The sequence below is a fragment of the Squalius cephalus genome (assembly GCF_949319135.1).
Source record: "Squalius cephalus genome assembly, chromosome: 14".
Taxonomy (NCBI): Eukaryota; Metazoa; Chordata; class Actinopteri; order Cypriniformes; family Leuciscidae; genus Squalius; species Squalius cephalus.
The window spans coordinates 14072943-14097251 of record NC_137135.1 but is presented as its reverse complement, the minus strand read 5'-3'; the positions used below and the strand labels follow the sequence as shown (position 1 = coordinate 14097251).

The 24309-nt window shown below is 37.3% G+C and overlaps 1 protein-coding gene across 2 annotated transcripts in view; it reads right to left on the bottom strand.

Annotated features, from left to right (window-relative positions):
- Positions 1–239: 239 nt before the first annotated feature.
- The window catches only part of gabrb2a (gamma-aminobutyric acid type A receptor subunit beta2a), a 42997-nt gene continuing 18927 nt past the window's right edge, over positions 240–24309 (bottom strand). The window contains exons 5-10 of one of the 2 annotated variants that reach the window (XM_079893092.1): positions 18345–18427; positions 11641–11778; positions 10155–10307; positions 4389–4633; positions 3809–3949; positions 240–2101 (exon numbers count right to left, since the gene is read on the bottom strand). In XM_079893092.1, the coding sequence (XP_079749218.1) occupies positions 1757–2101; positions 3809–3949; positions 4389–4633; positions 10155–10307; positions 11641–11778; positions 18345–18427 (1105 nt within the window). In that variant the 3' untranslated portion in view covers positions 240–1756. The remainder of the gene's footprint in view (positions 2102–3808; positions 3950–4388; positions 4634–10154; positions 10308–11640; positions 11779–18344; positions 18428–24309) is intronic. The other variant, XM_079893091.1, reaches the window with a different exon arrangement.

The window sequence follows — 24309 nt, the reverse complement described above, 5'->3', positions numbered from 1 at the left end:
TTTTGTGGAAGTGAGATGAGTAAATGCAAGTCCACATTTAGCTGCAAAACCATTAATGGGAAAACAAAGTAACTCCGATTATTTAAAAGTAATGCATTACTTGTTACCTGAAAAAGTAATCTGATTACGTAACTCGTGTTACCTGTAATGGGTTACTGGTAATCTAGTAATTCCAACTGGAGCCTTTCTGACTGAAGCCGCCGTTAAACGATAAGGAAAATTCTGTAAGATAATGGTTTAAGAGATATAAGCTTCATTAAGCTTTAATAATTTAATTTAGATACATTTTCATTATTGTTGACAATCATTACACAATATATATATTTACAGGTCATTATGAAATATCATTATAATTTACAGGATTTTATACAAAATTGCCTGACAGATGCCTTGATTGTATGATCCAGATCCTTCACATATTGTTAGTCAACTGAAGCGATAGTTACCATAAATTTGAGAGTAGCAATGATCGGTTTCTTGCTTAAATTCAACTGGTACCCTTTGAGGCCTTTGAAAAAGATTCAGATCCTTTGCCCAATTTTTAAGAAGCAAGATTTTTTTCTTCAACCAAAGTCTTCAACATTAAGAAATCTAATACACCAAAAAATACGTTTAAATAATGAACCATAACATTAACATCTGATATTATAACTATTGAATCAGAAAGTGTCTTTTTTTTTTTTTTTTTTACCATGATGTAATATCAGCTACTAGTTTTCAACTTATATCTATCGATAGTGTTAATGGTTTACAGATATATTGCGTCTTTCTTCGTTGAGGTTAACTGGCCTCATCCAATACACCTACGTATTGAAAAACACTTGAGAGATGTTAAACAGCCGTGTCCCCTCCCCAGCGGCTCACCACACAAAGTTTATACAGTGTAGAGATGAGGACTGTTTAGCATTTACACGGCCAAGGTACTGTTGACACAGCTGGAGTGGACAGTGAGTCCAACCACCAGGGTAATGGTCCATGTCAGTCCGTCCTTTCCACATATGTCCTTCGTCGTGGCCCAGCCTGTGCGTATTTCCCCTGCATCAGATAAAACCTTCGTTTTAATAGGGCTGAGTTTCCTTGTTGGCCCAACATCAAAAAAAGAAGAAGAAGAAGAAGAAGACGAAAAAAACAATAGTAAAAGGACCTGTTTTGAAAATACCCTGTATGGCTTCCTGACAGCGTCTTTGCATTGCATCCTGCAAACTCATTTGAAAGAACAGAAGAACCTTTAAAGTGTCAAATGAAAATGCATTGTGCTCCAGCTCTCTGCAAGAGATAAAGAAAACAAACCAAAGCATGCTTTTAAAAGATATCTGATATACAGCTTAACTATAGGAAAATAGACTTTCAAGACCGACTCCGTTTGTAAAGCTTTCTTGGATGCAGTTGGCTACGAAGTAAACATATATACTAACCCAAAAAACAAATCCCTAAAATATATGCAAAGACAAGCATAAATATTTGATCCACAGAGTAATCTACATATGACAAATATAAGTGGTATATTGAAACTCTGGAACAAGCCCTGTACTGCATGTTTTTTCTCCAGTTACGCCGCCGATGTGTTTCCTCAATGTTTATGTCCAAAAAAATCGAAAGAGAGTCCATCCTGATTTTTTTTTTTTTATACTTTGACTGTCTTTCCTTAGTCTTTCCACTATATATTTGAAATAAATCAGCAAAAGGTGTATTGTTTTATTCTCTTTTTTACTCTTCTTTGTTTTCTTTTTTGGTCCGTTCCGCTCTCCGGATCCTTTTAATGGACGTAGTAAAGCCAGTAAACTACGTTGAAGAAGGAAAAAACGGTGGGGAAGATCATTCTCGACCACTTGTCGATGGAGTTGACATCGGACAGGTCTGGGATGTTGACCTTGAGCTGGGAAGCCCGTCTCCTGAGCCTGCTTTTCTTCTGGGTGGCGTGGCGCTCCAGGGCGCTGTGGCCGTAGTTTTGCCGAGCCATGGCCGCCCGGCGGTACTGCAGGGTAGAGCTGTCGTAGGCTAGCATGGTGTTGCGCGGGTCACCGAGACCCCTGGACAGATCGGACGGCCCCATTTCGTTCTTCATCTCTACCGTGGTCAGCCGGATATCATCAGCGGTCATCTGTAGAGAGAAGAAACATTGTAGAATCAGGTCTAAATATCAATCACTGTCTTCAAATGGCACGTTATTGAAGCCCTTTATAGTCAACACTATATGTGCAAAACCAGCATTTTTCTGAGATCTGTGGGTAAGACATTTTCAAAACTCGCCTTTGCTTCCTGAACGTCTTCTTTTTTGAATCACAGACCGCAGGCTAATGCTGTTTTTCCATAAGTTGGAATGATGTACAATGATGGATATCATGAACTAGATGTTGAAAAGAAGTGGACTGTCCCTTTAAAACTATGATGAATGCAGTACAACCATAGTTGGCAAATATACTATAGAGTAAATGAATCATCAGCGATAGTTACACTGCACTCATAGTAAGCTGTGAATAAAGCTTTTCAGGCAATAATATCCAGAGTTATTTCCGAATTTCAACCATAACATGGTTAAAATTCTGTCTGCATATAAATAAGCCAAATAAATGCAAATAAAAAAGGCAAAAACATGAAGGCAAAAGTCTAGATCAACAGTGAGGAATCAGGTTGCAGAGATGGAGGAAAGGAAAGGCCGGGGCGGGAAGGAAAGCATTTGGTTGCTTTCACTTTCCACGATAACCCTACTAAAACACTGTTTTTACTGTTACATTGTTACAAGTGTTAATTTTAAAGTGTAATTTTAGGCATTATTATATCTTAAGCTGCTCACTGATCATCAAAATTATCCGGCAAAAGCTGCCCTTGAGACGTAAACATTGCTAATGCGGTTTGCTAATTGCTAATGCTACTGTACAGAGTAACAAATGTTGCCTTTGGCTAGTGAGAATGCGATTTATTAGTATATTCAAATCATTTTGATTTCATTGAGACTGAGTAATGCCTACTCGACAGATTAAGTGTTAGTTCATCTTTGTGCTGTTTTAAAAAATTTACCGATAACCTTGAAAATAGACTTTTCTAAATAAGGTGTAACAGAAGTTTTCACTTAATTTTAACATTTTAGACCTCATTTGCTTTGAATTATATTATATCATATACATATATCTGCAGTTTATTAACAATTGGCCACTTAGGTTTTAAATGTAGATAATAATCTTGGCTATTTTAAAATTTGATAGAACTTATTTTGTGCTAAAAATGACCCCAAAATCAAACTCTGCACTCTAAATTTCCAGACAGTTAAGACCCATTCACACCAAGAACGATAAATATAAAGACATCTACTATATTACCTTCCACATCTACTATATTACCTGCCATCTGCCTCTTTAAAGTCTGTTGGATTCTGATTGGATGTCAATGTCTTTATCGTTCATCACTTCTGAACGTGACTCCAGTTATATAGTTCCTGTGTGTTGTTATCGTTATATTTGTGGTGTTGACTTTCCTATTCTCATATAATGAGAATATAAACTATTATTAAAACGTATCATTATGCTTGGTGTGAATGGGCTTTTATGCTAACAAGCGTACGCTGCTCAAAACGCCACGCTCGCCGATCAAACAGGAATGGGCATTTGGGAAAAGGCTCGGGTGCAAACAGTAACTGAAAAAAGGGCAGGACAACGTAATGGTGGAAATGATGATGGCTACCATCATTACTCTAAAGGAATAACAGAAAGTCATCCAAAGAAATAATAATCAAACAAAAAGAGCTTGGGTATGTTTACTTCTGGTTGGTTATCGATTGCATTTTTTTGACTTCAGGTCAAATATTCAGTACCTTAAGTCTTTGATCGCCTAGTCCTAATGCTGCATCCTCCGCAAAGATCGGATCCCACATCGAGTCATACCCGTCAATTTCCCTCTGTTTCATTCTGGCATAGAGAGCATCGTCTCTCTGAACTACACTTCCCACCAACCACTGCAAGCATACAAAATCAGCACTGTTATAGAGGTCGGCCGCACTCAAGAGAGAGACACAACTCTTTCAATGAGATTAGAAGGAAAGCCCTAGAGGCTCCGCCAGCCACGAGCTCGGACGCGGCCGGCCCGGCATGAGCGAGCGTGTCTGTTGTTTACAGCTAACAAAAGTCTGCGCAGATCTCCCGGATATTTCATCACATGTTTCTGAGCGTAAAAGCCCATTAGCTTGTGGTTGGTGAACAAGCTTATGCCAGTGGAAAAAATACAGCTATACATCCGTTGTTTTAGCAATCTCCAAAGACCACTGACCCTGAAAGGACACTGATAGAAGTCACAACATATTACCTCAGAGAACTGACCACCTACTGACCAGAGGCCTTTTTTCAACAAACCCTAATGATGCACGGCGTGTGTGTGTGCGGTCAGCTCGGCAGTACCTTGTTGGGGTCGTTTCTGAGTTTCTCATTGTTGGCCGTGGCGGCTTTTTCCGCCGCCTTCTTCTGCCGCTGAGGGCCTCTCCCGAAGAAGATATAATTGACGAAGGCGTACTCCAGCAGCGCCAGGAACACAAAGACAAAGCAGCCCATCAGGTACATGTCTATGGCTTTCACATAGGGAATCTTGGGAAGGGTCTCTCGCAAGTGAGTATTAATGGTGGTCATGGTCAGCACGGTGGTGATACCTGGAGTTCAAAGAAAGTGTTCAAGGATAATTAAGCACAGTACTGTGAAGCTCAAGTCAATTGCAGCTTTATATAACAAGAGACGTAATTATCCAGCAAGTACTGAGTAGGAGCTGCCAACTAAGCAATTACAGAGGTTATTCATGTGTCATCTTCAAACTTGAAACCATTATGCAAACTTTGACAACAATAAACTTGAACACAATGTGCTAATGCAAATGCAAACTGAAATGATGTGCTGCAAGCTACAGCACTCCCAGAGAGAAGCATTAAGATATACTTTGGCAAAACCTGTTTACACCTGGTATTAAGGTTCGTTTTGGTCGATCGGATCACAAGTAGGCGGTGTAAACGGGGTCTAAAACGTTTTGAGCTTGTCCACTTTCAAGCACTTTCAGAGGGAGTTGAGAACGCATTAGACCGGATTGCTTTCGTAGTGTAAACGCTCATGTGGTCGAATGTGTTCGAACAGCCACAAAAGGCCGCCTACTTTACGACTACTGACCTTCTGCGCAAACATTACAGGAAGCGCGCTAGCCTGACGGGATTTAAACTGTGTCGCCTGAAGACCCAGATGTTTGTTAGATGAAAAACTTGATTCCTGCATTCCTGATTCCTAACACACACTCACAGCGTTCGGCTTGGTCTTGTAGCTGTCAAAGCAGAAACGAAAGCTGACGTTCTCCGTATGTTTTCCTGTCGTCTCCGGGCGCGTTCATATGTAAATTGCATGAGCTTATTTCGTCCATTAGATCGAAAGATCTGAAAAAGCCCATACATTTACCTTCTCCTCGAAGAAATCAGGACAGAAGTGGTTGAAAGTGAACAAAAGATGTGGATTAAAACACAAAGTGTGATCCGATCGAACAAAACACATCTTAATACCAGGTGTGAACAGGGCACTAGAGATGTGTTCAGTGGCACTATTCACATCCTACACATGGTTATGGATTTCAACAAAGGATGATTTCAGGTAGCACTCATGTGGTACGAACATTGCGGGATGAGTTACATGACGAAGATTAATACTTCAATTTCGGCACACAATGTTTCGCTACATCAGTATTTCCTCAAATCATGTGACTTGAGATATTCACCTGATAGATTATTTGAAGAATAGAATTTTTTTGTAAGATTATAACTATTTTACTGTTAATTGAATGCATCCCTGCTGAATAAAAGGATTCATTTATTAAAAACAAATATTACTGTCCCCAAACCTTAGATAACGGTAGGGCGTCTAGAGACCAGAATAGACCAGAGATTTGAGACTGGGCTCTTTTGACTTGAGCAAGTAAGCAGCTGCCTAGCAACCACTCAGAACACCCTAGCAACAAGCTAAAACAGTCTAGCAAATACCCAGAACACAGCAATGCTAAAAACCACCTAGACCCCCATCATGGTGGTGACTTTTGCACAGGCAAGCATCAACGACATTTTCTTAAGAAAATGTCAAAATCTGGATTTCCACCTCTAAGCTCACCTCTAACCATGCGCCAAATTAGTCAAAAAACAATTCATCAGCATTTTCCCCATATTCCCAAATGTTTAATTTGTTCAGCATCATCTCTGGTTTCACACATTAAGCTTTAGCACACGTTCACTGAAGAAAGCTCAAGCAATTCATTTCGAAAAGAGAGAGAGAAGGAAGGAGATCGAGAAAGAGCTGTCAAGTCTGTAATAGAGATGCTGTATTTCTGTTTAAACAATACAGCAGGGTTGAGACATGTGTTTCCTTGTCACATGCCCCTCACTGCAGACAGATTAATTCTGACAAGTTCACCCAAACACAAAAGGCCCGGCCTTCCTATCATCAGTGATCTATTCTCCCCGTCTCCCCCCCAGTATCAACATCAGAAGAAGCCATTTTGTCATAATGGCAGGAACATGGCCCTGGACATAAAACACGTCAGTAAAGACCGACCGGAGGAAAGTTTGTCAGCTTAATCAGCAGTAATACATCAGCGCAGATCAGGAGAGACTACAGAGCGCTTCTAATAGAGTTTGGAGCGGGAGGGAGGGGAGCACTGGCAGCGCAGCATCTTCATTGGAGTGAGGCAGATTTAAGACCCACTTGAGTCCAAGCATCATACAATTTCATTTGCAATTTGAGCTTCCTCTTTTGGAGCACAGGCAGGTACTGCACGAAGGAAAGCGCAACCGCAGTGTTTGGAGATGGAAATTAAAAAAGATCTTAGTAATCTCATTTGTCTCCTCTCGAGCTTCTGAAGAGATAATGTCTCAAACTGTCATCAGATTTGCAAGTCTGTCAAAGATCTGTGTCTATCAATATGCATTCGAACATTTTTCTCTACATTCTTCTCAACATTGGGAGAAACATCTGAATTGATACTTAAATGAAACAAAAGGACCCCAGTAGGTCTAGGTCTCTTGAGCAATGAAAGAACAACCTCTGAGCAATTCTCGTCCTGGGAACATTTGTATTAAGGTCACCTTGATTTTGCCAAGACATGTTTCTGCATCAGTATCTTTGTCGATCCTGGAACAACATTCTTGCCTACATGGAACGCTTGACGCACAGTAAACTGTAAATCTGACTGGCAAACTTCTACCTGATCCCCGGGAGCCTGGTGTATGGCGGCGTGTAATGGTTTGCCAGGAAACAAATCAGCGCTCCCTAAGTAAGTGTATTTTTAGTGCGTGTTCACACTTGACATGTTTGGTTCAATTAAACCCTGGTGCGATTGCTCTGTTAGTGCTCTGTCAATTTAAATAAGTGTGAATGCTGCCATCTGAATCCTGGTGCTCACCAAACCTGAAAAGATGAGTCTCTGTCCACTTCCAAGCGAACTCTGGTGTGGTTCGAATGATATATGAACACAACACGGACCAAAGACATGTAAACAAACCAAAAACTGGACATTATGTCACAAGATACGACCCTAAAAAGGACAGAATACTCAAGCATGCCTGTTTTTTCTCATCATAGTCGTTATATTGCCCATCACAGTTCAGTTCAGGCATCATAACCGCATCTCCTCACAGCAGATCTTATAAGCTCTTCACGAGTTCTCAGCTGGTCAAAACACGATCATATGTAGGCTACGCACATACAACGAGCACATTTAGCTCAGCACTTAGCATTGTTTTGGATGTTCGGTAAGTTCCGTCGCAAAATCAACGTCATAATAACGACCAATCGGGCTGTGAATGAATCCCTATGCCTTTAGGTTCGGTATCTTTAGGTTTGGTGTTAAAATGCCAATGTGAACGCTAAGCGGACCAGGACTAAATGGGTTTTTTTTTTTGGTCCGGACCAAACAAATTAAGTGAACCGAACTACAAGTGTGAACACACCCTTAATCACCAAAATAACTTGTAGACACTAAAATGTGTAAAGATGTGCTTCAAACATACGTGGACCGGGAGCGTCTGATGGCTTTTAACGAAGTGAACGCCATTGAAATAATCAGTGCTTATTTGTTTTAGGTGGATTAAAAAAAAAAAAAATCACAGACATCTCGTGGGTTTTTTTGAGAATTGAGAATGTTCCACCATTATTTCCTTTTAACACACCATGATATCAAAATTATTTTTGTATGGAATATTGCAGTATTTATTATGGATGATTTATCTGAGCACATCATTATGTTTTTAAATTTCATGTGCCTCGTAATCTTTAATCTAAATACCTTTCACTCCCTCTTGAAGTAATATCTCTTCTCTGATGTCGTGTTTACTGACAACCTGTCACTCACATCAGATCCACCAATAGCAAACCACAACCATCCAATCAATTCCCCATGGACAAAATCAAGTCCCGCTCGTTTCACTCGAATATAAGTCACAATAGGGAAGAAAGGACACAAAACTATTTAATGACGACTGTAATTTTGATGCCAATCTTTAAGGAATGATGTATGGTTACACTCTATTGTTATTGAAGTGACCTTTAACCGCACCTACACATGATGTTGAACAAATGAACAGTTATTGATCGCTTTACAGACGACCTCTTCCTAAGTAGGAACTCTTTCCCCGCCATTGATGGAATTTTGATGGAAAGACAATGCTTCTTCTCCATCATACAAAAAAACGAAATTTTAAGTTATACTGTTATACAATAGGAAGCGCTAATCGCATCTTCTGTAAGAGTAGAAAATCTCCAGATCAAAAAGGTGCAGAAACAAGCAATAAAAGTATTGCTTATGCATATTGTTGTCTTTGAAGAAAACATAATTTTCTTAGCTTTTTGGGAAAAAAAATTGCTGAAACACCCACATTCAAGTAAAAACTAAATCCATGAAGTTGTTGTTTTAAATCAGAGGCTCTGTTCTTTCTTTTGATATACATGTTCAGATATTCATCCAAAAAAAATCTCAGGGGGCCATGAAACCTTTGTTAAAATGTTTTTTTTTTTAAAAAGCTGGCGGGGAAAGAGTTAAGTGGGCGGTCCTTGGTCAACTGAAGCGACTATAGAGCCCAAACCTCATGGCGTCAGTTAAAAATCTAGCTACAAACTATTAAACTAGCTTGACGTCACACAAATATGACGCCACTATGGAGTATGTAGAAAGTAATGACATTTTATGCAAATGCAAAGAATCAGTGAGTCAAAGCTCCAACATTATAAGATGTAACCTATTTAGCAAGATGTGCAGGAAATCTCACACCTGCAAAATGAATGAGTATCATCACTTATTTTCTACTGGTTTTATGTTTCCCTGTACGTCATCTTTTGAGTGGGGAGTAAATGGAACACCTCTGGAAATCTGAGATATCATCAAGTAGGAATATCCCACATTTGACTACAAATGGAACCTAAAATCAGATTTGTTAATAGAGTGCTGCAAGCATGACTCCTAAATCCCAGAAACGAGTTAGCATTTTAGCACTTGCGATTCCATCGTCCCGAAGTCAATGGGTTTTTTAATGGGTTGTTAGTTAAATGCCTGAAATAAAGCCGCTTTTACAGCCTCATTATGTTTATAATCACACTCTGACAAACTATTACACTTTAAACTTTCATGGAAAATGTTTTTAAATAAAGACTGAAAGAGTTGTCTGAAAGTCATCAGACTGTGATGTAGTTCGTTTATATATGTTTAGCTTCAAAATTCAAAATGCTAATTTTTGAAGATTATCATGATTAGCAAAATGTGAAAGAATCATAGACTTTTGTTAGTCACAGAGCTTATTTTCTGCAATAATCCAAAAGCCAACGGAAAAAAAAAATCCAATTGGTTTTTAGTTGAGGGAACCAGGGGTGACAAAAAAACACATCATCACTGCAACACTCAATAGGAATGTTGTTCCAGAACCAACAAGGATGTTGATACAGAAACATGTCTTGGCAGAATCACAGTCACTGATGTATTACTCAACTGCAATGAGAGGCTGTAAAACAAGTACTAGAAATCCATAGCCAATCCCTGAGCATAGAGAATAAAGATATAGTACAGAGTGGTCACCATGAGCCCAGCAAACATCTCCAGCAACTCAACTCGCATATAGAGGGTATGCAGTCAGTCAACACACATCACTTGATCAGATGTCCCACCTAAAGCCACACGGGCAGCAGAAGCATCGTAGTTGATCCAGAAGGATACCCAGGACAGGATGGTGATTAGGATTGAGGGCATGTAGGTCTGCAGGATGAAGTAACCAATGTTCCTCTTGAGTTTGAAACTCAGAGACAGGCGTGGATAAGAACCTGGTCCAAAAAAAAAACAGAGAGAAGGACAGTTTCACTCATGCTCTATAGTCAAATCTAGAGATGCTTCATTTTGGAAATTGCAATAATCGTACACTACCATTCAAAAGTTTGGTATCTATATTTATTATTTATTTTAAAGACATCTCTTATCTTCACCAAGGCTGCATTTATTTGATCATAAATACAGCAATTTTGTTCCAGTAACAACAATATTGTGGAATATTATTACAGTTTAAAATAATTGGTTTCTAGTGTAATATCATGTTATACATGTGACAGCGTCACATGATCCTTCAGAAATCATTCTAATATGATGGTTTGCTGCTCAAGAAACATTTCTTATTATTATCAATGTTAAAAAAAAAACTTTAGGATTATTTGATGAATAGAAAGAGAAATCTTTTGTAACATAATAAATGTTTTACTGTCACTTTTGATCTATTTAATGCGTCCTTGCTGAATAAAAAAAAAAAAAAAATTGTTCTGACCCTAAACTTTTTAACAGTGATGTCAATAAACAAGATTATCAATAACCAGTTTTTTAACATCAGCCTTTTTCTTGCTCTTTGCAGACTGCTGATAGCTTTAATTTGATAAATCAATGCATTGGTCTATCTCTAGTAAACAAACAGGCCACCACAAATATATATTAGGTGGCAGAACAGGTCACAGTAATAAGCGCAGTGTCTGAGAATGTGGGTAGAGTCAGACAGCCAGACTGCGTGACTTTATCTGTTCCTGAAAGGCAGACCAGTGATGATAATAAGACTGGAGAAAAACACAAATTATGTGCACTTACTCACATGCTTACTCATCGCATACATCGCTTCAAGGTTTAGCAAAAGGACACTGTAACTATATATACGCATGCAATAACATCTGCACCACAGCATTTCAGTTTGTAATAATTTCATGGTTAAAGTGTAGGGATCATAACAGGACAGGGCGGTATCCCAGTGCATTGGCCTTCTGCACGTGAAGGCTTTGAATGTGGCTCATTATCAATTGAAAGAACTCCATCCATTTTATAACATTGGTTTTACTTTTGTCTTTAACTCGAGTCTTGAATATTCACATCTTTTGGTTTGTGTCCTTCAAGGTTCAAATGAAAAATAAATTAAATGAGATGAAATACCTTTCATTTGTAAATATATCATTTGCAGTCAAATTAACTGTCATGTGTGTACCGTTCTCGTAATGAAACTGCTCATTCTGTGATATAATATTCTGGTCATACCGCCCACCCCTAGAGTAGATCAAACATTACTTTTGAACAGATCTGACTCGTGCTCCCAACTGTACAACACACAGAAAAGAGAATAAATTCAACCTGTAGAGAAAACCACGTTCTTCGAGATGAGTTTGTAGTCCACGATGGAGAACTGAGGCAGTTCTATCCTCTCCACCCCCGTAACGGCTCCGTTTCCCCCTCGCCAGTAAAACTCGATATCGTCTGTAGTGTAGCCATCTGGAGGATCCCAAACACATGCGTGTTAAAACAAACCTTACATCTCCATACATATGAGCACAAATGAGGAACAGCAGCAGGAAATGAGCTCTGGATGAAGACTGCATTACTTCCTTTTGCAACCGAGCTTTAAAGGACTTTAAACAAATCACATAATTATAATTATCACATTTTTGTTCAGTCAAAGGAGGTGATCATCATCCTCAGGAGGTCAATTTAAATATTATATATTATAAGACAATTGTTTTCTATTCATTTACATTAATCAATATTTGGAGCATGTCTAAAAACATACTTAATAACTATGCAAATAAGGGTGACAGGGTTGTAAATGTAGCCTGAATTAAGACTAGTTGAGAACAAAAGACTGTTTTTAATACTGATAAATTATGCAATCAACAAGAAAATGGATTGAGGTTATGTGTGGAAAACATCCATAGTATGTTATTTTTACCACAAGAAACTTAATATATTGTCAAAATGACGACGTTGTACGTTGCTTTAACAGTTTAACCAAGAAGGTTAACCTCTGGTGGGACAAACCAAAATTTAAAGGGGAAAACACGTTTTTTGATGGTTTTTGATTAATCGTTTTAACCGTGTTGAAGTTAGTCATGAGCAAAAAATATACATAAAAAACATAATACTTTAAATTCCTTTAATTGTATTCTTCTCTTATTTCAACATAAATTTCAATCCAAAATGCTTTGGGCCATGCGGCCAATTTCACACTCTTAAATTCTACCAACACATTGAAGAGATCCAATAGTCCTCGCAACCAAAAACATGGTTTCTGTGTTTTTAATACTCAAAAGTGCACCATATTTATGGAAAGTGCCGTATAAATATTGACGGTGACATTTAGATTTCAAAACAAGTAATCATTAAATTATGTAAGGGGACAGCTGGTTATGAAACAGACACGAATGCACATCCGTGAAGGAATTTGTGTGTTTGCTTGTTCTCCGTCCTCGCTAAGGTTCCTTCTCCGTCTGTACCAGTTTGTCTGCGTGCAACTTATAATGAGAACCAGTGACCTATTTAGTGTATTGAATAATTAAAGATGAGCTTCAGATTTCTTCATATTCAAGGGAGTTATCTCTGCATGACTTAGCAACCAGGTACAGACTTAAAAAGGCCAACAAAGCTGCAGGCCTTATAAAGCATTAATGAACTACTCAGCGACAAAGATAACAAATACAGCTTTTTACATTCGGTTTAATGGGCCAGAGAGCATGAGATGTAAATACGCCATGTGACAATCATAAGATATGTCTTCTTAGCGTGGGAGCATTTGGAGACCGTAACCACGTAAGGTTGAGTCGTGTTCACCCCGCAGTCTGAAAAGGCTTTTAAACGGCGAGCAGACGAAAAGCGAGAAAGCGCAAGAGAGAGAGAGAGCCGAGGACTCTGGAGGAAACCGCTGCCGGACTGGGGAGGACTGGTGTTTCACTTTCCATTAAAACTATTATCTCTGTGCCACCGCATCTGATTCTGTCAATTGACTGGCTGATTACCGTCAATAGATCACATCACTTTACTCTGCTCTGAGGGGTTACTGCTACTGCTCCGTTATTCCCTCAGGGCCTCGAAGGAAAAAGGACGAGAACAAGGCGAGCTGGAATCCACATCAGAGGTGACTGACTCGAGCGGAGAGCTGCTACTTTGCTATGCTTTAAAATCTGTTTCTGAATCGCGGCCATTAAAAATGTATCAAGAATCAAGATTATCAGGGAAAAGTAGGCTTAAGCTTGTGTCTCATTAGCCTGCATGAAATAGCACAGGCTGACACAAAACATTTCTCTTCCAGGATGTTACATCCCAGCCCTCTGCTTTCTGACACCGAGCACAGATATGCAGATGAAATTTACGAGGAAAAACACGCAATTGTGCGTGCAAGTGTGTGCATGCGAAAGGGCTGAGACGCTGGAAAAGAGAGATCGATGAGAAACGAGAGTGTGGGAGAGAAAATGAAAGACAAGCAGGGTTGTGCGCCATGCGGAATTGAATCGAGAATGCCAAGTTTATGCAAGTTGAATTAGATTAGCCAAACAACAGGATGCAGTATTCTAACATATATATATACATACATACATACATACATACATACATATATATATATAAAATTTATTTTATTTTTTTTTTATTTTTTTTTTACTAGTGGGTGCAGGACACTATAGTTCATTTATTAAGTTAGCAAGATGTCTGAAAAAAAATTGGTTTGAATAATATATATATAATATAATATATAATATAATAATACTATATATATATTCAATTGTCTCATTGGCTGCAGGATCAGCAGAGGCCAAATCAACTTGTGCCAAGTGGTAGTGATGTGATTGCTTGGAAACTAGAATTTCATGACTGAACTTGATATTACACACACACACACACACACACACACACACACACACACACACACACACACACACACACACACACACACACACACACACACATTTAGTTAGCTATCTAAATAGGGACTTTCCATAGACGTAATGGTTTTATACTGTACAAACTGTATATTCTATCCCCTTATACCATCCCTACCCCTAAACCTATCCATCACAGAAAACTTTCTGCATTTTTACATTTAAAAAAACAACTTTAATTATTTCAGATTTACAAATGAGGACATCCCTGAAGGGAAGTTTTTGGAGATTTTGTCAAGTTTTGGTCACTTCTGGGTACAAATTTGTCCTCAAAATACAGTTAAGTAGGTACACACTCACACACACACACACACACACATATATATATGTGTGTGTATGTGTATTTTATAATTGTATTAATCGCATTAACCGTGTTGAAGTTATGAGCAAAAAATATATTTTACATATAAAAAATAAATGTGCATATTTAGCATATTACATATACTACACATTAAATGCATATTCCTTTGACTGTTTTCCACTCTCACTTCAATTCAACATGCTTTGGGCCATGCTCAATTCAATTCAAATGTACACTCATGGAATAAAAGTGAGCCGATTCTTAAATGAAAAAAACGCCCTGAAGAGAAGAGGATGGAATGAGTTAAAGAAGTGGGAAAAGAGACAGGAATGGAGGGATAGAGCGAGAGAAAGAGGGAGAAACAGAATACTGCGCAATGTGTTAGTAGCTGAAGGAAGCCAGGCCTGACCCTCACTGTTTTTGTGCTGCTTAACGCTTCTGGCAACTTAATGATCAAACGGAGTCAGCCTGTGCCTGAGCATCACATCACAGCGCTGTAATCCATGACTCCAGGGACGCAGATAACACACTGAGAAGACCTCTCATTCTTCTCCTATGTCTCGCACTTTTTATTACAAGAAAAATTGCGTTACACACAATTACAGGCAATAATGACAAAATAGAAAGCCCATTCATCTTGATAAAGAGGGAGATGATTAGCTTTTGTTATGGCTGTAAATGCATAATTTACCATTGCTGTCATGGCACAGCTGAACAACCACATCATCTGTGTTTAAAGGTCCTGGAATCAGATGGGTCTGGCTGAGAGATAACCGATTAGCGGTTGAACCTATATTTTTAACATACTTTTCTATTTGGTCAGTTGTGTTATAGGGTTTACAGATCAATGGCAGCACTTCTACAGAACAGAACCCGACAACACTATTAAACCACTGTGCGTTCGACAAGAAACAACAGTGTAAACAGGTAGAGTGACTTACTTAATGCATTTGCCTACATAAATTATTCAGCTGTTTACCTAATAGCCAATCACTCTCAAGAGTGTAGCATTTTAAGCTTAAAGGGATAGTTCACCCAAAAATGAAAATTAGCCCATCATATACTCACCCTCAAGTCATCCTAGGTGTATATGACATTATTTTTTCAGACAAATAAAATCGGAGTTATATTTAAAAAATGTCCTGGCTCTTCCAAGCTTTATAATGACAGTGAATGGCCGTTTCTGTTTTGAAAGTCCATAAAAGTGCATCTATCCATCATAATAGTGTATCTATCTTTCATAAAAGTGCATCTATCCATCATAATAGTGCATCTATTCATCATAAAAGTGCATCTATCCATCATAAAAATGTATCTATCCTTCATAAAAGTGCATCTATCCATCATAAAAGTGCATCTATCCATCATAATAGTGCATCTATTCATCATAAAAGTGCATCTATCCATCATAAAAATGCATCTATCCATCATAAAAGTGCATCTATCCATCATAATAGTGCATCTATTCATCATAAAAGTGCATCTATTCATCATAAAAGTGCATCTATCATCATAAAAGTGCATCTATCCATCATAATAGTGCATCTATCCATCATAATAGTGCATCTATTCATCATAAAAGTGCATCTATCCATCATAAAAATGCATCTATCCATCATAAAAGTGCATCTATCCATCATAAAAGTGCATCTATCCATCATAAAAGTGCATCTATCCATCATAAAAGTGCATCTATTCATCATAATAGTGCATCTATAATCATAAAAGTGCATCTATTCATCATAAAAGTGCATCTATCATCATAAAAGTGCATCTATCCATCATAATAGTGCATCTATCCATCATAATAGTGCATCTATCCATCATAATAGTGCATCTATTCATCATAAAAGTGCATCTATCCATCATAAAAATGTATCTATCCTTCATAAAAGTGCATCTATCCATCATAAAAGTGCATCTATTCATCATAAAAGTGCATCTATCCATCATAAAAATGTATCTATCCTTCATAAAAGTGCATCTATCCATCATAAAAGTGCATCTATCCATCATAATAGTGCATCTATTCATCATAAAAGTGAATCTATCCATCATAAAAGTGCATCTATCCATCATAATAGTGCATCTATTCATCATAAAAGTGCATCTATCCATCATAATAGTGCATCTATTCATCAAAAAAGTGCATCTATCTATCATAATAGTGCATCTATTCATCATAAAAGTGCATCTATCCATCATAAAAATGCATCTATCCATCATAATAGTGCATCTATTCATTATAATAGTGCATCTATCCATCATAAAAGTGCATCTATCCATCATAATAGTGCATCTATCCATCATAAAAGTGCATCTATCCATCATAAAAGTGCATCTATCCATCATAAAAGTGCATCTATCCATCATAATAGTGCATCTATTCATCATAAAAGTGCATCTATCCATCATAAAAGTGCATCTATTCATCATAATAGTGCATCTATTCATCATAAAAGTGCATCTATCCATCATCATAGTGCATCTATCCATCATAAAAGTGCATCTATTCATCATAAAAGTGCATCTATCCATCATAAAAGTGCATCTATCCATCATCATAGTGCATCTATCCATCATAAAAGTAATCCACATGGCTCTGGGGGGTTAATAAAGGCCTTCTGAAGCGATGCGTTTGTGTAAGAAAAATATTCATCTTTAAAACTTTATAAAGTTTAGAAACTTTGAAAAGTGCAACTTATGCGAGTAATGCGACGTACTGCTGATATTTACGCTACGCCATGACGCACTACGCTACTTCTGACTTCACAAGTTGCGTAAGTTGCGCTTTAGGCGCAAGTAGACTGCGTATGGCCGTTTGGCCGGAAGCTAGAATTTTAAATATGGATATTTTTCTTACACTATCACATCGCTTCACTTCAGAAGGCCTTTATTAACCCCCGGAGCCGTGTGGAGGACTTTTATGATGGATAGATGCACTATGATGATGGATAGATGCAGCTTTATGATGGATAGATGCACTTTTATGATGGATAGATGCAGCTTTATGATGGATAGATGCACTATTATGATGGATAGATGCAGCTTTATGATGGATAGATGCACTTTTATGATGGATAGATTCACATTTATGGACTTCAAAACAGAAACGCCATTCACTGCCATTATAAAGCTTGGAAGAGCCAGGACATTTTGTAATATAACTCAGACTGTATTCGTCTGAAATAAGTATGTCATATAGGATGGCTTCAGGGTCAGTAAATCATGGGCTAATTTTCATTTTTAGGTGAACTACCCCTTTAATGTTACATAGTAGTTACAGTGTTGCATAAAAATTAAATTACATTTGTGATTATATTATTATTATCAATATATAATAATAATAATAATAATACCATTATATTTATGGCATAAACACAAATTATTAATAAAAAACTTGTATAATATAATATAATTATTTATATATATAATATAATATAATATAATTATTTATATATATATATATATATATATATATATATATATATATATATATATATATATATATATATATATATATTATTATTATTACATATTTTATTGTTTTTAATAATATTTTTTCATTATTATGTGAAAAATAATTTTTCATTATTATAATAAAAAATAAAGAAATAAAGAAAAATAAAATAAAATAAAATAAAATAAAATAAAATAAAATAAAATAAAATAAAATAAAACAGTTCAACATGAAAATAAATGCTAGAAAAATCCTGAAAACACTATCGGTTGACCTCTAGTCAGGGTGATGATGAAAAACAGATGCATGGATCTGGTCCAGTGAGAGGATCTGAGCTGGGTCAAGAAGGATAAAAAGGTGCAACACTTACAGCTCTCGATCTCCAACGTGCAGTTCTGCTCATCCAGCGGGTATCGCCTCAGGTCCATCATACAGGCAGCGGTGGTGGTGATCCTGAATGCAAAGCAGAGACAAGGGACTGTGGGGATTACTGACGCTTCTCAAGGACAACCGAGACAAGGCAGGGCTAGAGCAACCCTCCATCTATATAATCAGACCGGTCTCACATCTAAAGCTCAGTGTGACATGGAAAAGACTGGAGGGCCACAGCCTACAAATGGGTCGCAGATCTGTTTGGTGTCGGATGCTGTCGAGAAAAATTGTTGTGCTATGTATTCTATCAAATAAAAGGTTTAATGAGCAAGTATGGGAGAGGTTTTGATGTTCACTTCCGAATGCCATAATCTGGGGTGGACAAAGTCCTCATTACCTGAAGTCTTTTGAGGCTGACCCAACTGCAGCATTTTCACAGGAAATTAAAAAGAGGTCTGCAAACTAAAATTTAATAGATGTCCCTGAACTTCATGTGGGTTGTTAAAACTTAATCTGGAGAACTGCTTATCGTTAATAATTTAGCTCACAATTCAATTCGAGAGCCTTTTACATGAATTCCGCAATGGACCGGAGTGCAACTTTGTTTTTTAGGGCGGCTTTTTCTTTTTGGCAGAGAAATGTGAAAGTATTCACCCTGGTTTTAACCAAATTGATTAGGAAATGACATTTAGAAAAGCAAGAACAAAATCCATTTAAGGTTGGCTTGAACAGAAGCTGCAATAGTCTTTTCTTCCCTATTGTGATGAATATACGAGTGAAACGGTTTCTGGAATTAGGGAAAAATGTAGGGTGGTACTTGATTTGGTCCTGGGGAATAGTTTGGATCGTAGGAAGTTGGGCGTTCTGAATGATCTGAATCTGAATGCCAGTTTGCAGTCAGTTGAGGAGGATATTTAGTCCCACCCTCCGCCGAGACACGCATAATGAGGAGAAGAGATGCCGTTTGGAGCATGAATTTTAAAATAATGATGTGCATAGATAAATCATTTATAATAAGCACTGCAACATTCTGTAAAAAGAAAAAAAGAAGAATTGTCCATTTTGATTTCATGGTGACTTTAACATGTCACAATCATTTTACACTTCTACTTGATTTTGTGACATTTTAGAGTTTCAAAGTTAATTAATTTGAAAAATAATTAAAATATTTTAATGAGTAACATTTCTGTCAATCGACCTTCCTCAGGCTTACGAAACGCATAAGGTGTGAGACTTTTGTGTATCATTGTACATTTGGGTGTAGAATATTGTATTTTCGTTTGTTCCTTTCGTAATTGAAGTTGTCGTGATTCTTATTACTGACAGCTGATTGTACTCTAGATGATCTGTTCTCAAATGTGCTTGCATTTTGTATGTTTTTGGAAGGTTAATAAACAAAACATTGCTCATTAAAATATTTTAATTATATTTATTACATGGCTTGGTTGAATTCCAATGTAGAATGCGGTGTGACGTGTTATTTCTTGAACAGACCGCTGCGAAGTAACACACTGTTGCCATGAAAGCGTTGCTATGGACGCGGAACGGACTATTTTCTTTAGCGGAAGCAATACAATCGTTTTTAAATCAATAAACTCCTTTTTAAATCAATATTTTGTGTCAAATTATTTATTTATTTTGTAGGTAGCCATGTAATAAGCGGGATAATGTAGAGGGAGTCGGTTGTTATAGCGAATAACAACCCCTTCAGGCTGATTAAAGACCCCTCCGCGTCGGGGTCCCGTTCAGCCTGTCGGGGTTGTTATTCGCTATAACAACCGCCTCGCTATACATTATCCCTTACATATTTTTCTAGCTAATATTGCAACGCACAATCATCCAACGCACCTATGACTGATTCAGGTGTGAGAGGCACTAAGTTATATATTTTTTGAATTTTTGTGGGTTGCAATTTAAATCATCCAGTCAGCATTGTCAGCATGTAGTGAGAACAAGCCTCATCTCTTTCTTTGTTCACAACTCTACGGTCATAAATCAGCATGCTAAAAACATCAACACTCTGGAGATTCCTAGTGCACCAGTCGGCAATCACAATTCCACAGGAAGCGCGGTGGAAGTACTGGGAGCTCTGGGAAATCAGGAAATTAGGCCAAGATGGCAGAGGTAAAAATAACGGGCTATTTATAGGTTGCTACATCATCAGCAAAAAGTCTCTGTGCATTTCTGATGTCTAAAAGATGGATAGATTAGAGATATTGGTCCCTCTAGCTGATGTGTTTTGGTGTCTCTGGAAGGGTGTTGTTGGAAAGCTGTGAGAAGAGTTAGAGGTGGAGAGACACATGGAGCCTCGATGTCCCTCAAGTTGATCAGCCTCATGATAACTTCCTCTTTCTCTGTCTCTCGTTCTCTCTCTCTCTCTCTTAACGTTGTTAACCCTTACTCAATCTCTCTCATCTCTGAACCCCTCTTTTATCTTCTCCGTCTCTTTCCATCTTCTGCCTTTCTTTCACTACATACAGTACGTCTCTTTTTCTCTGTGTTAGGGAAAACCATTGGCTGTTGTACCGGGGGGGAATTTATAACAAACTAAATTTCATTAATCATAAATAAGCTAGAATGATGATGCTTATTCAGCACATGCTCAATTCGGTTTTCCATCCGTCTAAGAACAACCGATTATACACTAGGCTACCGTTTAAAACTTTGGGATTAGTGCATTTTTTTATTGTTTTTTGAAAGAAATATGCATTTAATTGATCAAGTGACATAATAGACATTGTTAATGTTTCAAATAAATGCTGTTCTTTTGAACTTTCTATTCATCAAACAATCCTGAAGAAATGGTTTCCACAAAAATATCAAGCAACATCTGTTTTCAACATTGATAATAATACATATATATATATATATTTCTTGATCAGCAGATCATCATATTAGAATGATTTCTGGAGGATCATGTGACACTGAAGACTGGAGTAATGATGCTGAAAATTCACAAGAATAAATTACTTTTGAATATATACTACAATAGAAAACGGTTATTTTAAATTGTACAAATATTTCACAATATTACTGTTTTTACTGTATTTTTCATTAAATAAATTCAGCCTTGGTGAGCATAAGAGAATAAAAATAAAAAGATTAAAAAACTCTTACCAAACCCACGGTCGGTAGTGTATATACTACAACCTGTATATATATTTCATCTTGTTGTGTACTGCTCTTGACATGCTAGCTGATCAATATATTTTTGTAAACAGGATTTAATTTTTTAATTCCCACTTAAACTTTTCATTTAAACACACATTATTCAGACAGCTAAAATAAATAGTACCATATAAAGGAGAAAACCAAGCAAATATATAAATGCATATTAAAGCAATGACATCATAACCTAGATGTGTGAGCTTATGTGAAAGTAGGTTAATATCATTATTTGTCAGGTGTTATAAACTGCCCCCAACCACCCCAAATACTCCAGCTTCTTCTATTAAATCTAATATTATAAACTAGTCTTTCTCATTATAAGTCTATTAACTGTATACTGTACTTTTGCCAAAAATAGATGCTTATTTAACTAAAAGACCATAGGTATATTTGTAGTAGTCTGTGAGTTGGGAAGAAAAGCTTAAAAATAAGATTTTGCTCTCAGTCTCTCTTTCTCACCTCTCAGTTCTCTGCTCTCCCTCTCTCAGTGACCTGCTGCTTACTGGTTGATTTGTATCTGGCTGAAGAGGGCTTGGCTCAATATATTAAGAGCAGAAGGAAGCTAGGCCTGACCCTCACCGGTTTAGTGCCGCTTAACGCCTCTGGCAGCTTGTATCAGCTTGAAAAGGGTCTGATGAATAAAAGTCAGAGGTGTTTACTCTATAGTGCCATTAGACTGCTACTTCCCTGCACTGAAACCCACCAACACTGTGGTCTTCTCCTCCGCATACATTCAAGAGCGCTTTCTTCACCAGCACACTAGACTTCATGAATCCATCTATCTATCATGGCCGGGCTGCAGCACTACGGTTTCCCCGTGCAAAACACAGGTTCATGTAAGGGTTGGGTACAGACCCCAAGGCATCATGTGTACCTTTATTCCAAACGACCTTGTTTACTAAGGCCTGCGCTGCAACACACAACGCAGGGGTTCTGACTAAATTACACTGAGGGTGGCAAGAGGACGCGCTGAAAACGCTGCAGTGAAAATCTTAGTCCCGAACTGGATCAAGGATTTCATACACTGAATTACTAGAATGGGATTTTCAAAAAGTGCAGTGAATGCTTGGATGGGGAAAAATGGTCTATAATATATATGACAATTGGTTGGAAAGGGATGGCCTGACAAATTAGAGGACTTCTATGGACATGGAATGTAATTTAAGAGGCGGAGCACATTTTGATGAGAGATTAAAGACACATTTTTTCTTTAGATAAATAATAATGTGCACATACTAACTAGGAGGAATGTGACTTTTTCCTGTAAAGCATAGCATTAGCAACGCCAAGGTCATGTGTGAAATGCATAGGGAATGCATGGAAGTAGGGGGATGCACAGAAATGAAAATTTTGGCCGATACCGATAACCGATAATTCTTTATATTTGAAAGCTGATAACCGATATATTGGTCGATAAATCCAAATCCAATTGTTGAGGCCCTGATAACAAAACCCAAAGTCTCACCATTAAAAGCCATGTGTAGTGTCTCAGCTGAAGGAAATAATCCATTATTTATCATTAAACATAAAATTAACATATCGGCCGATACTGATATGGTGGCCGATATATCGTGCATTCCCAGCATGAAGTGATAAAATGTATAACTTCAGAGCATTAAAAAAAATGTAATTAAATAGGGTCAATTTAGAGTTCATGTTGAATTTACCCACTGAAGATATGTTTTTAAACATAAATTTAATTTGCAGAAGCTTTTCTTATAGTGAAAAGCAAAGAAGGCAAGTGTCACATGAAGATCAGAGTATTTACTTTCATATATTTTATAATATATTTAATATATATTTCTTTGGTGATCCTGCTAAGCCACTATTGACAGAATCGGACATAAAGTGCAAGAGAAGGACGTGGTATTGAATTCTGCAGAAAGTTCAGCAGTTTTCCTTTCAGTGCTGCCTGTCCTATCTGAGTTTTCCTGCTGCACTGGTATTCACCCACCTTTACACAGAAAGACAGCACAGGAATGTATGATTACACACAAAATAAATTATTGCTGGATATAAATAGAAGCTGTCCTATTCTGCCCTTAGACATCTTCAAGTCTCTGGGAAAAAAAAAATAACACCAGCCGATGCACTTCACCTCCATATAATAGGCAACCTTTCTCTAAATGAGAATTAATGATCATGTCTCCATTTTATTGTGTGGCTCATCCACTGTAAATGAGATGGTAAACAGAACACCTCTTCTTCTCTCAGTCACCATGTGTAGTCATTTAGATTTGCTTAAGTCCATTATGTCCCAAATTAGTCGATTGCATTTAGACAGAAGTGGCCCTAACTGCACTGGAACGCTTCTTAATTGGGCCTAGTACATAGACTTGCTGAACACCTCATATAGTTTGTATACCGAGTTATGTTGTGCTCCAAAATGCAGTGAATGTGACACATCGCAACACGCAAAGTCATTACTAACACTTTACTTAAGGCCTGTATGTATAATACATTATAATATATATAATGCATTAATTATGCCTTGTAATATAATGCATTGTATAATCTCATGAATAATTGTAACCACATTTATAATACAACATAACACTAACACATCTTTGGAAAGTATAATGCATTAAAACACATGACAAACACCCAATTTCAGATGCAACAAGGAATCTGCTAATATTATAAAGTATTTTAACTTTGGTTACAATTATTTATGAAAAGATATAATGCAGTATAAATGTACATTATGAATACCTTTATATTGCATAAAGGCTTGAAGTTAAGTGTTACCAAGTCATTGTGTTTACATTTCAATGAACGAGTTTAGTCTCAGCCTA